The sequence below is a fragment of the Gossypium raimondii genome, chromosome 13 (genome assembly GCF_025698545.1).
Source record: "Gossypium raimondii isolate GPD5lz chromosome 13, ASM2569854v1, whole genome shotgun sequence".
In the NCBI taxonomy this organism is placed as follows: Eukaryota; Viridiplantae; Streptophyta; class Magnoliopsida; order Malvales; family Malvaceae; genus Gossypium; species Gossypium raimondii.
The window spans coordinates 28817245-28835518 of record NC_068577.1 but is presented as its reverse complement, the minus strand read 5'-3'; the positions used below and the strand labels follow the sequence as shown (position 1 = coordinate 28835518).

Below are 18274 nucleotides of genomic sequence, written 5' to 3'. Positions count from 1 at the left end.
GATATGTGATGGTGCTGGGAGAAATGTATGGAGATAATGAAATGATATGTGATTTGCCTCCTATAGGGCTTGTTAATGCAAACTGAGATTGGTGAATGACCCCAACTTTGCGGGGCAACATGTAAGGTAATAAGGAGGATTTGAGGAGGTTCAGTTGGATAAATGGAATACTGAATTTACGAAGCAATATTGTTATAATGGAACTGTAGCTCTTCGGAGGTTGAATAGATCAGAAGCTAGCACAAGGAAGGATCCATGAACTGTCTATGCATAGTATACGTGTATTACGTAATTCTTACATGTGAAATGTACTTAGTTAAGTATCAGCATGTAAACTGTGGCTATCGTGTCTTGTATGCACCTATGAATGATACATAGAACCGGACAGTGTCTACCTTTGAACTGAAAAAAAATTAGGATATGTATTCGCCAATAGATTGCACACAATTATAATGTTGTGTTCGAGTGTAAATTGTGTGGTAAAGTTGATATGTTAATTACTCTATGTTGGTTTCATTTCCTTGAAACCTTGTTAGAAAGGTTATCATTTATTCTTGGAACTCACTCAGTTCAATTTGAACCTACCTAGTCTCTTCTCTTCCATTTTTAGGAATTTTAAGTTCTCTCAGACTCTTGAAGACTTAGCCAAGAAATGGCTTCAATTGTGATCCATGCATTTTTATTTTGTAACATGTATATATCGGGGTAGCGTATGGCCGAAAAACTTTTATTTTAAAACATTTGTATTCTTTGAATCTGGTTGTATCCGCAAAGAATATTTTGTATAAACTAACTTAAGTGACATTCACCAATCTTAAATTCCTATTTTGAATATTATATGTTGCATACTCTTGTTTTTGTTTTGGATTTGGTTTTTGCCTCTAACAAAAATCTACCAAGCGGCATGCTAAGCATGCTTGCTATATGAGTTAATGACTTTTATCGAAACCTTTTTTTGTTTTTTTATATACTGTGTTTTGTTTCTAGCCTTTTTGTCACTCTGTCGTTCATTGGCCAAACCATTAAATTAGAGGGTGTTACAAGATTCGTACATTTCGACCATTGCAAAAATAATCAATGGCATTTTGACATGCCAAATGTTGCGATTGGCCAAAAATTCGACTAGGACACATTCTTGAATTTTTGGATCCGCATATGCCATCCATTCAAACTGTAGTATGAATTTATAAATTTTAGCACGTGCTTAATATTTAATTTCAAATGCTGGAATCAATATTATATAACTTTTGAAATTCATAAACTCTTCAGTTTGTTGATCTAAAGCTAGCCTGATATCCACAATCTCAGTCGGTATACTTGTGTGTCTCACGCAATTGTTCCACCTATTTAAATAATATGTTATTTCAAAAATACAACAATGAAAAATTATAATGATAATAGTATTAAAAAATGAATTTTATCATATTACGAGTGAGAATTCATAAAAGGGTCCACCAGGGGTGTAAAATGGAAGTCGATACCATGCCCATGATTGATGAAGGAGCATGCAACCGCCTATTTTAACTTTTTTTAGATTCGTCGCTCGATATATTTCTCGATACAACGTCGCCATCATTACTAATCCCCTACTTAGTCGTCCCGCTTCTTTCAAGTCAACTAGTAGTAGTAGCTACCTTAAATGTACCAGATTTCGAGATTTATCTGACATAAGTAGACCCTCGATCAACCTTAAGATGAATGCATGCGCGAATTGTTCTTTTTCAACATCACTCAAGGAAGCCTCAATAGTTTTGAAGTTGTCTTTCGACCATTCTATCTCAATCCAGCTACCTCTAAACTTGTTCGGCACCTTCCCTAGTAGTTGCTCGCATGTTGCACTCCAATCAACACTCGTCAATGGCCCTATAACAACTTCCCCATCAACCGGTAGACTGAGTTGTAAACCAACGACCTCGAGTGTAATTGTACACTCACCGTAGGGAAGATGAAATGTGTGTTTCTTCAATCTCCATCTTTCCATCAAAGCACTGATAAGTGGGGCCCAATTTAGTCCCCCCGAGATTCGAGGCACGTATAAGAATCTTGCATCTCGCAAGTGTCCATAAATGGCATCTGATGTGCCTTCACTTAAATTGTATATGTACGTCTCCAAAATTCGATCTTCGGCCTTAGTTTATAAACATAAAAAATTAATAATGTTAACAACACAATAATTAACTAATTAAAATTTAATAATTTAATAATATTTTCTTACCATTTGTAAATGAACGTCGAAGATGTGTTTGTCATCCAAATGAATAAGCTGATTTGTCATTTTACAAATTATAAGGAATAAAATAAAATCAAAGAGAATAAGATTCAGAGAAAGATTTTTTTTAAAAAAAGAATTGAGAATTGAGTTGAAAAGAATGAAGTTTGGAGGGGTTTATATAGGAAAAAAATGATTGCTGGGGGTATTGTAGCCGTTGGAGGAAAAGTTACCATTGGCTTGAAAATGAATCCCATAAGGCATGTTTTCATTGTTATGGCACTGAAAACGCGCCCTGTAAGACGCGTTTTCATTTCTCTCTCTAATTTCAGCATATATCACTAAATTAAAAAAAAAAAACATACATTCTCAAATTTAAAATTTTTTCAGCATATTTCGGTAAATCAACCACCACAATATGAATGAAAAAAATAATGATATTTGAAATATTTTACATATAAAAATAATAATGATATTTGAAATAATTATTTCATTTTATAATTTTCAAAATCACCATACCCACAATATACGTGAGAGAAAAAAATATTTGACATATAAATATTATATATAAAATTATATCAAAAAATTAGCTGATGTTTTTAAAAATAAAGTATATTTAACATAATGGTAAATATAAAATATATATTTTATTATATAATTATTACTTTATTTATATAAATAAAGCGTTATTAATTTCAAATATTTTTAACATAATGATATATATAATATATATTTTATTATATAATTACATATTTATTATTTGATTTTATAAAAAATTTATTAATTAAAATAAAAACTTGAAAATATATTTATTAATTAAAACATTAATTAAAAACAAAAAAGCTTGAAACAACATGAAATAAAAATAGAAATATTCTTAGAGGAGGAATCAAACCTGAATTTCAAGAATGAAATCACTATTATTTAACCATCTAACTAAAGTAGCTAATGTGATAAAATTATTAATTAAAAATAACAAAAAAACTTGAAACAACATGAAATAAAAAAAATACAAATGTGAGTAAGCAATTGAACCCGAGATTCAAGGAAAAAACTAATAACATTAAACCATTTGACCAAAGAAGCTAATATGTTGAAAATGAAAGCGCACCTTGTAGGGCGCATTTTCACCTACCCTCCAAAACCGACTTATTTTCCTAAATTTTATAAAAAAAACTAACTCATTTCCTTTATTTTTTTAAAAAATTTAGCATTTTCTCCAAATTTCCCCATATTTTTATGTCTTATCCTATTATATTATATTTTGTGTCTTATTATTATTATCTTTCATCTCATCATAATATTTCTATCCTTCACTTTTCAAAACGAGTTTTAGATCAGCAAAATAAGAGAATACTGATTAAATATTTTTACGTAAAACTTTCATGACTCAATTTTTAGGTATTTTATTTTGATCATTAAAATATTCTTGTATTTTCGTGACTTAATTTTTAAGGTGATTTGATTTTAGTTATTTAAGTATTAAATCCTTAATGGTGGCTGATTATACACACTAAATCATGTCCACATAATGTTTACACTTTTATTTTGGTCACTTAATTTCAATGTTTTTTTTTCATTTTGGTCATCGAATTTTTTTGGCCTGAACGGGTAAAAAATAATTAAGGATAAATTGAAAAAGTGGTAGAAACTAAAACAATACATTAAAATTTTGTTAAATTGTACTTATTTATCTTATTGCGAAAATTCTAATTTTTTATTTTTCATTATTAAAATTTTAAATTTCAAAGCATCAAAATCAGTTAAATAAATTATTAAAATTTTTATCCTTTGATAATGTTAATCGATTTGTTACTGTAATATTGAAATTAGTAACAAAATCAACTAAAGTAACTCATATTTAATAATTTTCTACTAAACTTAAGTTTCTTTTTATTATATAATATTAAATCTTTCATGCTAAGCTAAAAGCCAAAAAAAAAAATCCTTGCAATTAATTAAATTAATTGATTGTTTTTCGCTTTGGGTAAAGAAGTGATGAAAATAATTCGAGGTTTGCTTGGCATGGAAGATAAAACTAATTAATTTAATTAATTGTAAGAATTTTTCTTTATGAGTGATTTTATTTTATTTTATTTTGAAAACATAAAATAAAATTTTAAATATTAGAAGGAAACTAAATTAATTAATTTCAATATTATAGTAACAAATCGCTAATATTATCAAGGAAAATCAATTCAACAATTTATTTAATTGATTTTGATGTTTTGAAATTTAAAATTCCAATATTGAAAAAAATGGAAGTTTTTGCAAGAGAGCAAACAAATACAATATGACAACTTTTTAATGTATTATCTTAATGTCTACCACTTTTTTACTTTAAATTTTAATGAATCTTTTCCTGAATCAATATTAAAAAAATATTTTTAAGTGATCAAAATAAAAGTAATCTAAAATTGAATAATTAAAATAAAAATATAAACATGATATAGCATGTACAATAAATCATGTAAGATGTTTAACGCTTAAGTAACTAAAATTGAAGCTCTTAAAAATTAAGTAAGGAAATTGCAAAAAAGAACAACGGTTAAAAATTAACAATGGTTAAAAGGAATTTAGGGTTTTAAAAATGAAAAAAAAATTAGGTTTTTAAAGCGGTTGGCATTGGGGAAAAAAGAACATGAATGGTGGATGAGGAATTTAATATTCTTTTTAGGCTTGATAATAGAATAATACAGATTTATTTCCTCGTATCTTGCAGATCTTTTTAGTTTATTCAATAAAACCCAAAACCCAATACAAACGTTCAAAAAATTTACAACCCAAAACAAAAGCATAAAAGTTAAGATCCAAAGCCAAGAGGCACCCGAAATATCTATCCTTTTCCCTTCCATCCTCCTTAAAAATTTATGCTCTTTTCACTTATTGCAGAGAATCCCTTGATTTTTGTCTCCTGAAATAACAAATGTTTACTCTGAATCTCATACCATCCACTCCCATCACTTTCTCCAAATCCACTCATCAATACTTTCCCATAAAAAGGATCCAAACCCCAAAGAACTTGGCTGAGGCTCCTGTTTTTCTCACCAAATCCACACCTCTCAACTTCAACAAAATCCATGCCTGCCCTTTTGGCAAGATCCAAGCTTTAAGCACCAAAACTACCCATCTGGGGAAAATCCTTGAAAACCCATCTAGGAAAGCAGGATCCCATGTTCCCAAAGCAGCTGCATCATCTGAATCTAATCCTGAAGGAGAAGCTGAATCTGTTGAAGCAGCAGCAGCCGCTAAATCGAAGGCCAAGACTTTACAACTTGCACTTGTGTTCGGTTTTTGGTACTTTCAGAACATTGTCTTTAACATTTACAATAAAAAAGCATTGAATGTCTTCCCATTCCCTTGGCTGCTTGCTTCTTTTCAACTCTTTGCTGGTTCCATTTGGATGTTGGTTCTGTGGTCTTTAAAGTTGCAACCTTGTCCCAAAATCACAAAGCCTTTTATTATTGCTCTTCTTGGACCTGCATTGTTTCACACAATAGGCCACATTTCAGCTTGCGTTTCGTTTTCTAAAGTTGCTGTTTCCTTCACTCATGTTATCAAATCATCGGAGCCTGTGTTTTCGGTTGTTTTCTCTTCATTCCTTGGTGATACATACCCTTTGAAAGTCTGGCTTTCCATTCTCCCCATTGTTTTGGGATGTTCTCTAGCTGCTATAACTGAGGTTTCCTTCAATTTTCAAGGCTTGTGGGGTGCTTTGATTAGCAATGTGGGGTTTGTGTTAAGAAACATATATTCCAAGAGAAGTTTGCAAAACTTCAAAGAAGTGAATGGATTGAATCTTTATGGTTGGATCAGTATAATCTCTCTGTTTTATCTGTTTCCAGTGGCGGTTCTTGTTGAAGGGTCCCAATGGGTTCAAGGATATCAGCAAGCAATCCAAACAGTGGGGAAAGCCTCAACCTTTTACATATGGGTTTTGCTTTCTGGGATATTTTATCACCTATACAACCAATCATCTTATCAGGCACTTGATGAGATTAGCCCTTTGACATTTTCAGTTGGGAACACCATGAAGAGAGTTGTGGTTATAGTGTCAACTGTTTTGGTGTTTAGGAATCCAGTGAGGCCTTTGAATGCACTTGGATCTGGGATTGCCATTCTTGGAACTTTCTTGTATTCTCAAGCAACAGCTAAGAAGGTCTCTGCTCCTGAAAAAAAAAGCTAAGGATTCAGTAATCTCTTCAAAGTTTTAAACTTTTTTTTTTGGGGGGTCTTTCCTTTTGATCAGATGATATTTGCATTTTGTTCCCTTTTCCCCCTTACTATAAATGTCAATAAATGACCTTAATATTTTGCTTGCTTAATTTGCATTTTTCCATTCTTCCATGCTTGCTTTGTGTTTGCTATGCTTGGGTCTAAAAGACCTTGAAGTTTATTTAAAGATCAAGCAGGAATAGCATTTAAATTCTAGTGCTGCTTTATCAGCTTAACAAGAGAACTCTTTTCTGATGAATTTCAAGATAGCTTTCATTAGTGCGTCTGCAGAAGCAGTGGGGTGCCGAAAACCCTTTTTTCTAATGAATTTTTCCTGTTGAAGACCTCATTTCCTATGTTTGTTTGGTTGTGAATGATCAATTTCTTTCAAACAATTGGAGTGTATTTAAAGGGTCATATCCTCACTTTCAAGTCACTATAACAGTATCCCTTAAACATGTGTGTATATATATATTCTTGGATATCCATAATGCTGTAATTAGTGATGTTACTTGATAAATGAGGGGACCCTTGTGGTTGTGGTCGTTTTTTCTGTTCAAAAAATATATATATTCTTGGAAATCCAAAGGCACCACCCTAATTCTTGGAAATCCTGTATTTTCTTTATCATTCACTAAATAGTCGATATTCGGACTTTTCATTTTTTATTAAAATACTCGTGTTTGATATATATGTCCGATATAGTTTTGTGTTTATACCTCTTATGTTTCAAAAATGAAAACAACAAACACAGATCAACATAGATTTTGGTGCACAATATTCCAAATATTTAGCATTGAGATAGAGTTAAAACAAAGGAGGACTTCAGCAAATAACATAAAAATACCGAAATTTTAAAAAAATTACTAGATTAGACTATTTTTATGAAAAATTACGAGATTAGACTATTTTTAGCGAATAACAAAGGACGATTTTACGAAAATGCTTCTAGTTGGAAGTGTTTTCAGTTAATTTACAAAAAAGTGCTTGCAACTAGAAATGTTTTCAACGTATTTGCAAGAAAACCTTTTAGCTGGAAGCGTTTTTGTCACATAAGCTAAAACGTTTCCAACTGGAAGCGTTTTCCCCTAACTGTCACTCACCCTAATGACTATTTAATTAGTTGTTGGGACCAACGGCTATTTAATTAGCCGTTGGGACCAACGTCTATTTTATTTTATTTTTATATTAACTCCCCAATTTCATTTTTTTCTTTAATTTAATCTCAACTCTTTCTCATATTCTCAAAATTTTCTCAATTCCCTCTTAATTTCTCACTCAAAATTTATTTCTCTCTCAACTTTTTTTTAATTAAAATTGTCTTAAGATTTTGTAAAAATTTTTTATATTTCAACTTATTTTCTGCTTCCAAAATTAGCAATAACACAATCTCTAATCCATTTAGATGACAAGCACATTTCTATCAATCAATTGCAAATGGTAATTTTTTTTTTACATTTAATGTAATTTATGCTAAATATTTTCTTCTCATATTGGAATTTAGTGTTTTGTATGTTTTTTTTATATATAGGCAGAAGATCAAATTTTGGAGATCTATATTCAAAATCTACTTGCTCCTCCATCACCCTTAATCGAACCCTACTTGCGAGATGCTAGATTTTTGCATGGGGTGTAAATTGGACCCCACACTTGTAAGAGCGTTGGTGGAAAGATGGAGACCCAAGACGTACACATTCCATCTTCCATGTGGCGAGTGTACTATCACTCTAAAGGACGTGTAGTTACAACTCGGGTTACCGATAATGACTAGGTTAGTTCACATAGCTGATTAGATAGACGTATGCGAGCAACTTTTGAGGAGGATTCCGAAAATGATTTATGGAGCCCAAATAGATATGAATTGGTTAAAAAAATTTCAGTGGGCTTGATGAGGATTCAACAGTCCAAAGAGAACAACACGCTTGGGTGTACATCCTTATGATTATCAGGGGTCTCCTAATACCTAATAAGTCACGAAATCTTGTCTATTTAAAGTGGCTTCTAAAACTCATCGATTTTAGAGAAGCAGGCGAACTCAGCTTCGGGTCAACCTGTTGCCAACGTTATACCGAGAGATGTGTAGGGTGACGAAACCACACAAAATCAAAATCGGTGGTTGCATTCTACTAGTACAATCATGGTCGGGGTATCAATTGTCATTTTTATGTCCTCAAGCAAACTACTTGTGATACCCAATTTTGGGCAGATTTTGAATTTGACAAGTAAATCGAAAGTAACCTAAATGGCGTAGTGCTATCTGCCCAATTGTTGTTCTGGCGTATAGATTAGGTGCATAGTAGGTATCAGATTCTTAAGCGAGGATTGTTCTCAGAATGTATTAAGTTATGAAGAGATTTGGTAAGAGTGTTGCCAAATGTATTGTACGCCCAGTTTATTGAGTTGTTGTGCTAATTACGTTTTAACGAGATAGTCAGAAAGGAACAAAGGGACGAACCAATAATATAAAAATATTTAATTTATATTTACAGTTGTAAACCATTTGTAAAGGTAGCTTTGAAAGTGTGTGACATGTGGTAGGTTCCAATAAGAGCTTGAGTATTATATATAGATATTTAGGTCTAAAAAGAGGGAATTTTCTTCTTCCTTCTTCAAGAAGTATTTCTATCTAAATCTAAAGGAACCTAAAGTATTTCCTTCTCTCTCTTGAGCTAAAAGTGGTAGATTTAGATCTTTACCAATGATTACACCACATCGAGGTAAGATTTATAGCTCTGCATACTGTGTTATGAAGAGTAAATTTGTTAGGCTTGGTAGATCAGTAAGATAAAGGGTAAAAGGACACTGTTTGGGGATTTCCAATGTTAAAAATGATGGAAAAAAGGATATGTGAATAGATTTTGATGAGTTTCCTTGTCCTGTGGCAGTAGTTACTGCTGATTGCACGATGGAAGTCTGGATCTAGAGTTCTGAACTGCAGTAGGTAGGAATCCAGTGAGTCTCTATGCTGACTCTTGTTTGAATGATGATGGCACTTGTAGACTTGTAAGAAAGTGGCTAAAAGATGATGCTGTGATCTTTGGTCTTACAGTATACTATGTATGTGCCCCTGTGTGTGATTATTAAATTATGTGAAGAATCGTTGCATCTAGATGTCTGGATTATGTATATGCGTCTTAGTTGTATGTTATTCGATATGTTCTGATGAGAGTGGGTTTGAGCATGATAAGTCTATTTTTGTCTTCGCGGAGTCATCTAAAGGGGTCTGTCGAGCCTTTAAACACGATTACGAACAGAAAAGTCCATGGCCATGGTATCCTCAGAAAGAAACTAAAGGAAGGTGATTACCCAAAGGGTTCTATGTATGTCCCAGATGATGATGGGCAAACCTCATAAGGTGTGAGTCTAGACAAATCTATATCGTAAAACACGTTATGATATAGTAGCCTTTGTGGTGAAATAATAAAGGAATGCCTTTGTGGCAACTCTACAAGGAACGCCTTCGTGGCATGCTCTTAAAAATTGCCTTAGTGGTGAACCATAAATAAATAACATGTGTGGAAAATTCTGACATGAAAGTCTTAGTGGCGGATTGTGGAGAAACGACCTCTGTGGTGAGTCGTACAATAACTTTTGAGGCGCACTCCGGTAGGGTTGCTCTAGTGAAATGTTCCAGAAAGGCTTTTAGAAATAAATCATGATAGATGTCATTTTGGCAGGTTCTATGCTAAGTATTTGGTGTGTTTTGTATTACCTTTAAATGTAAGTAGTGAAATCAGAAGTACAAATTGTACAAATAGAATATATGGTAAGGTATGCCACAAAGACTAAGGTTCGGTTGGAGATGGTGAGTTAAAGAGATATGGTGAAGTAATGTGCTAGTATTGTGATGTATTTTGAATAAAGATGTAACCTTTGTATATTCGAAGGAAGTACTTGTTACTTGTGTATGTGCTTCTCTTCGAATCACGATGAGGTGATGGCTCAGAGGTTTAAAGAGTGTAAGTGAAGTATCATAGACAATGAAGAGAAGGGAATAATCTTAGGGTAAGGTATGGCAAGCAGACAAGTATAAGAGAAGAGAACTTGGGGAAGTATTCGCTAGAGACAAAGTTAAAGGTGAAGAACGGAGAGATTGTCGGGCTAAAATATCAGTTGCTATATGCAAATGTAACCCAGTTAAAAGATGTTGCCCTCACTAAGTTCTTATGAACTTATATGTGTGTTATGTTGCAGGTATGGTGTTGTGGGTTTACGCCAGGAGGGACAATGCTAGGACTACGCCAAGAAGCGACGTATCAATTTATTATGCATACAAACCGAATTGCCATCAGTTCGAAGCCTGCTTTGTTATCTAGAATTTCGTACTTTTGGGGACATTTGTAATAGAGTAGGTAGTCAAAATATGTTGATTTTGTAATTTAGCTAACATATATATTAAATGTATCGACTTTTGTAATTTAGTTGGAAAGTTGTAATTAAGTGTATTTTATTTTAATTGAAATCTATATAAGTAGACTAAGTCCTTGTTCGTATTTGTGTGGTAACATTCAAGGTCTAGATCCAATTTATCAGATTAGATTTAGGGTGTTACAAGTTTTGTATTAAAGCCTGGTTTAGCATTCTTGGACCATGGTAGAATTTCTGTAAGCCGATTTAGCCTTGTATGCATAATATGCCGAACCTGGTAGAGTTCCTCAAGTATGTTAAAATTTATTTATGTTGAAGAATAATTGTCATATTTATTGGTAAAGGTAATTCTGTAATGAGAAAGTATATAAAGGAGAGGTAAAGCTAAATCGAAAGGACAAAAGAAAGGTAAATGGTGGTTTCGATGATAAAAATGAAAAGTATATCTAAAGTGATGAAGAAATAAAAGAACGGGATTTCAAAAAAGAAAGATTCATTAAAAATGCAGCAACTATTACATTGATAGTTAGGAAAGTACAAGAACAGAAAGAAAAATTCTAGTTTTCTCCTCTTGAGGACTTGTCGGTGGGCTCTATACGAACCTTATCTGTTTGGGGATGAGCTTCAAGATTTTGCTCCACATCTGCTAAGCTCCCCTTATTAGCTTCAAGTCCTGGTGTAGTGGGAATGAAAAAGACACTTGATTGTTTCCATTCACTCTTAAAGGCTTCCCACTCCTCACCTTTAGGATGGTAGACATCAAAGTTGAGTGACTATGTGGAGATATCCTTTACGAAATCGAAGTTTACCTTGCTAAGGTCAAAAGGACTGGAGGCCACTTGGGCTTGCAAAATCAAATTTGATCTATACTCTGGTAGAGATTCAATGAGATTCTTTTGGGTATTCTCTCAGTACTTTCTAAAGGTTTCCTTATGGGATTGGCGTAGCCTTTCCAACTCCACCTTGTGACTCTCCTTTTGGGCCTTGAACTTCTCCTTTAAGACAGGTTTTTTATCCTTCAAGTGGTTGATCTCATCTTTCAACTGATTATTTTCTATTTGAATATACTCATGCTTGCTCTTTGAAGTTGTGATCTATGTAGACAACCTTGGGATCAAATTTCTTGAATATTGATTTTTTGGCAAAGTTTAGCCAAAGTGTCTTCACCAGATTTCATAAATTTCTCTAAATCTAATATATTGTTGTTGTATTGGATACTAGCTTCTCTAAGAGCCCCACTCCAAAGACCATGCTTGATAGACGTAATCTCTAAGATTTAAGCCATGAGAGATAGAGGATCCTTTGAAGAATTAGATGTAAGATAGGAAGACAAGACTTCCCTTAATTGTTGAGGCAACAAGCTTAGTTGCTGCTGAAAAATGGAATTGAGGGATGTGGGATACGACATTGACTCTATAAGATTACGCCAAGGAAAATTGCTGAGTCAACTGCCCATGAAGGCATAGACCTAAATCTACAACACGCTTTCGCTATGTTACTCTGATGAATCTCTCAAAGCAACCACCGTAGTGCTCTACTGCTTGGTCTAGCCCGAATAAAACCTTCAACAAGCACTCCTACTAGAATTTCCAACTTACTAGCTAATGCATTCAGAACATACAAATACATTTGCACTCATATTAACACATTTACGAGGCATATTGAATCTAATATAACATACACAAAACTAAAGGTGTGAGTGGTGGGGGAAATGATCCAAGTTACATCCCTGCAAGAAAACTTTAGGATTAAGGTAATATGTTCCCATTCTTACTTCACATGCAATTCAATCAGAGATATTTTCAATCAATTTAAGCAATCAGAGTAACTTAAAAACTTGGGTTTCTGGATTTACGGGTTACAAAACCCCAATCAATACATCAACAACTTAAATCCAAGAGTTAAATAACCTAAGCTCTGATACCATCAAATTTAACACCCTATACCTGTCCCGGTCGTCGAGTCTGAATATCAGGGTGGCACACCATTGTCACGCATCACACACATTATAAAATGTCAAATTAACAGGCACTCATCCTCTTTATTAGTGTTCTTACAAAATTTTCAATCTAGCATATATTAATCATCATTAAAACATGCCAAACATACTTGAAACAAACTTATAATATTAATTAAACATGCATTAGAGCCACTTTGCAAAATTCCAAAACAATTTACGTAGGTATCATACTAAAATGAAGGTATCGATATTTCTCTTATATGGTATCGATATCGATTGGAAAATATATACCAAAACAACATTACGTTTCTCATCTAAAAATCAAACCTAGAATTTATTAGTAACTTTATTAAAGTATCGATTATTCTACCTCAAGTATCGATACTCGTGGTAAGGTATCGATACCAAATTACAATACTAACTTCCTACACATCAAAATATCACAGAGGTATCATTTTTAAAATACGAATATCAATGCCTCTGTCAGACCACAAAAATACAACACATCTAAGCATTTAATCCATTGGAACAAATATCTAATCAACATGCATCATTTATCTCTTTAAACCAATGCCAAAACAACCAAAATAACAGTTCAAAACATCAAAAACATGTCCAAACAATAATCAACATACCAAGGTCCAAGCCTATAGTTCCTAGGAAAAATTAAGCTACAAAATATCCAAAACATCATGGCAATATCATGCAACAGTTCTACCACATTACTCAACGTCCATTGACCATATATACAGTTCATGGTACTTTAACATAGCAAATATTCAAACCAAAACAATACCATTGAGAATTATAACATCCATCAAAAGGGTTAGAAAACTAAACCCATAAAATTTCATGAAGACCACAATAATACTCGATCAGAGTCTAACCATATTGCCTTATCTCCACAATTAAAATACTAATATTAATACCACCTACGCAAATACTAAACCCTAACTATGATCAGTTTCTTGGTATCCCCACATAGCTTACACCGCAAATGCTAAATATCTGCAAGTTAGAGAGAGTGGTGAGCTTAAACAAGCTCTGTGAATGTCGAAGTAACCACAAAGTATACACAATATCAAAGGTTAAACAAGAGCATACTACAACACATTCACAACCACATTCTAACGAAGTCAAAATAACACATTCACGTTTTATTAAATCTTAAAATTAACATATACTCTTACATGCAATTACACTCAACTCGCTTATATACTAATATTTCATTTTACAATAATTCATCAAGATTAAACATCGTATACATGCTTTAATAACTCACAAGTCTAGCTTATATATTCACATGCATTCAAAAGTTACATGAAAATGACCCAAACCATAATTACATACACAATTTACTATGAGAACGTACTAACATTTTCATGAAGCTTAAATCAATTGATTTAGAATATTATTTACATGTTAATGCATCCATCTCACATCATATTATCACAATAAATAGAATCAAATTAAAACGAGAATTTGACACTTGAGGCTATGAAACATAAAAGTGGGTTCTATCACCATACATTGGATACATGGATCTCAAACACACCAATTGACTCATAGAGTTGAACATATCCCAAAAAGTGAATCATAAAACTAACACTCTCCAACACACCAAACATGTCCCATTGAATGGAGCTTAGCTCATATTCACTTATCTCTCCAACATGTTTCAGAGCCTCAATTCCCAAAAACACAATACATATAGGTGAGTACTCACAATCCTATGACATGCCAACTATATCCAACGGTTTCAAGAGACCACAAGACCAAAATATCCATAATTATACATTTTTAATAACTAATTTAATGCGCATCATCTCTATTCATATTTATTAGTTCACATCGCAGTCTCTTACACATTACACACTTATCAGATTCACATTTATTTACACTTTAAGTGCCACAATAATGCTCATTGAGCTATCACATATCCAACCACATATGTTTGCATTAAAACTAGTACATCATATATCACATACAAGTATTCTCACATATTACCTGTCATAATAATATCACATTCCACAATTCAACACATATGTACTTATTGAAATTCCGCCCACTTTCACTACATATTTGCATTATTAGCATATTATTATCACTATCATTTGGCATGTATATCATGCTGACAACACAACACAATTCATAATAGTCATCACACATGCCTTATATCACAATATTGTATCATAATAATCAATTCACAATTATACACATAATCATATAATTTTCCAAAATAAGGCAAGAGAAATAGAAAGCTTATACTCAGAACTTAGGATAGGGGTTTAGGCTATTCCTAAGCTCCCAATTAACATTATGAATTGTGTCTACAAGTAGTGATTCCAAACACTCATCGATCACGCTTTCGTCTAATTTTCGAAAGCTTAAACTAGTTTTTCCTTGCCTTTCAACTTGCTCGTAAAAGGCTCCAACGATTTTGATGCTTCACACATAATAACCACATAATATACACAATCAATTAGCAGCCAAGGACTCACCTAAACCAACAAAAAACACAAGCCTATACTATATTCCTTATGAAACTAAAATTTCAACTAACAAACTTGAAACTCAAATATCTTAATCTTTACTCATTCTCAGTGCCTATAATCAATTCCAACCATCTAACTATACATATAAGAACAATTCCCAACCTTCAAACTACTCAAAACTCTGCAGATTCATGGATCTAAAATTTCGACATACAATGACAATTTTCACAAAAACTCAATAAAATGTTAGAATATTTTAACGAAACTTTAAGGAATATTTAGAAACCTTCTAATCATACCAAAAATAATTAAAAATAGTCTAAAACCATGTTTTTACTCAAAATCCCAATATCCACCATTAACAACCCAATTTTCAGCTTTTATTCAAAAAATGTGATTTAATGGTTAAAAACTCAGTTTAAAAGACCAAATAACATTAGCAACTAATAAGAAATTGAACCGTTAACTTATTTGACAAAAAACCAAACGTTTGATCGAAATCCTGAAAAACTCAAAAACTCAATAATAGAGAGATCTATGGTGTTCTTAGATGTTTTTCTTGAAGTACTATGGAGATTTATGGCTTAGGGAATAATAGAAATCTAAGCAGTTAAGTTTAGGAATCAAAATCAAATGAGAGGAGATTTGGAATGCAATGGACGATAAAACAAAAATATAGAGAAGAGACTAACGTGGGTTTTATAAAGATGAAGGGGGAAAATAGGGTGAAAATTAAATTTTGGTTTAATTTCCTTTTAAAAACTCATAATTTAGACCTTTTACAAATGAATCCTTATTTAAAAATTGAAAGTCTTTTTAGTATTATTTCTAATTTTTTTTTTAATTTCTATAATGTCATAGACAAAAACATTTCCAAATAACATGCTAACGAAATTACCGAGATCACTAGAGCTAAAATCCCTATTTTACCCTCAAAACTTTTATGCCCAATTTTGGGGGTGTTACATTTTCCAATATAAAGAGGTAAGTGTCACGTTTAGAAATCATCTAGCGATGGGTAAAATTCAAAACTTGCTCAACTCTGAGTATGTGCTTGGCATAGGTGGTTTGTTATTAATATATATTGCTATCCTTTGAGACTAGAGAATTTCGACGATGAAATTTTGTGAATGGGAGGAGAGTTGTGATACCTAGTTTTGGGTTGGTTCTAAATTTGGCGAGTAAACTGAAAGTAACCTATGTGGTGTAGTGCTATCCACCTAATTATTGTTCTGGTGTATAGATCGGGTGCACAGTAAGTATTGTATTATTAAGCGAGGATTATTCTCGGAATGTATTAAGTTATGAAGAAGAAGAGATTTAGTAAGAGTGTTGGGGGATTATTGCCAAAGGTATTGTATGTCCAGTTATTGAGTTATTGTGCTAGTTACATTCTAATGAAGTAGTTAGAAAGGAACAAAGGGACGGACCGAGAATATAAAAAAATATTAGATTTATATTTACAGTTGTAAACCATTTATAAAGGTAACTTTGAAAGTGTGTGACAAGTGGTAGGTTTCAATAAGAGCTTGAGTCCCATATATAGATATTTAGGTCTAAAAAGAGTGAGTTTTCTTATTCCTTCTTCAACAAGTATTTCTACCTAGATCTAAAGGAACCCAAAGAATTTCCTTCTCTCTCTTGAGCTAAAAGTTGTAGATTTAGATCTTTACCAATGATTACACCACGTCAAGGTAAGATTTATGACTCCGCATATTGTGTGTTTAAGAGTAAATATATTAGACTTGGTAGATTAGTAAGATAAAAGATAAAAGGACCTTGCTTTGTGATTTCTAGTGTTAAAAATTATTGAAAAAATGGTATATGAATAGATTTTGATGAGTTTCCTTATTCTGTAGTAGTTGTTGCTACTAATTGCACGACGAAAGTCTTAATAGGGTATTTTGAACTGTAGTAGTGAGAATCAAGTGAGGCTCTATGCGGACTCTTGTTTGTATGATGATGGTACTTCTAGACCTGGAAGAAAGTGGCTAAAAGATGATGTTGTGATCCTTGGTCTTACAATATATTATGTATGTGACCTTGTGTGTGATTATTGAAGTATGTTTATGACAATGCTAATGTTTGTTGAGAATGATATGCATATTTAGTATAGCCCGAATGAGTTCAAGTAGGCCGATGTGAAGTATGGTTGCATCTGGATGTCTGAATTATGTATATGAGTCTTAGTTGTAAGTTATTTCTTATGTTCTGATGAGAGTAGGTTGAGCATGATGAGTTTGTTTCTGTCTCTGCGGAGTTGTCTAAAAGGGTCCGTCTGGACTTTAAACACGATTATGAAAAAGTCCATGGTCATGGTATCCTCAGAAAAGAAACTAAAGAAAGGTGATTACCCAAAGGGTTCTATGTGTTAGAGTATGCCCAAAGACCAATCATCAGATGATTGTAATCACAAAGACCAATCATCAGATGATTGTAATCACATACTCATTTTACCTTTTTTGTTAATATAAAATATTGCCATTTTTATTTCAGTTTCTTTTCTTTGTGTATAAATAAACTAGTTAATAATAAAGTCATAAGAATAATATGATTATTCTTAAAAAGGGCCTTAGTCGAGTATTATTATGGTCTTGGACAATAATAATGCATTGAGACTAATGTGTAGTTGATTGATGACAAAGTGTTGTCATTGTCATAGATATGTCAAAATCATTACATGAGCATCTGTTAGAGAACAACATACTGGAGTAACCTGCTATGAGTATGTTTCTTGTATTATTATGTAATAGTCACAAATATTACTCATAGTGATAACTATGTATATGATCCTCAAACTTGAGATCATCATTGTCTCAACATCGTGAGTCGTATATTTTGATACAATCAATCATATACCATACAGGTTGTACTATAAAGACTGATGTTAGATATACCACAATTCATATAGTGGAATATGGTTGATCAATATAGGATTTATCCTTCCTATATAATGGGAGCAATATCTTAGGCCTCTTGATGGAGCGAGACTAGAAATGCATGACTATGCTTAAATTAGTTGATATG

General features: G+C 32.6%; 1 protein-coding gene across 1 annotated transcript; it reads left to right on the top strand.

The window, feature by feature from the left end:
- Positions 1-4959: 4959 nt before the first annotated feature.
- On the top strand, positions 4960-6534 carry LOC105783488 (xylulose 5-phosphate/phosphate translocator, chloroplastic). Its single transcript, XM_012608982.2, has one exon. It carries the CDS (start codon positions 5136-5138, stop codon positions 6393-6395), a length of 1260 nt encoding a protein of 419 aa, XP_012464436.1. The 5' UTR covers positions 4960-5135; the 3' UTR covers positions 6396-6534.
- Positions 6535-18274: the final 11740 nt, after the last annotated feature.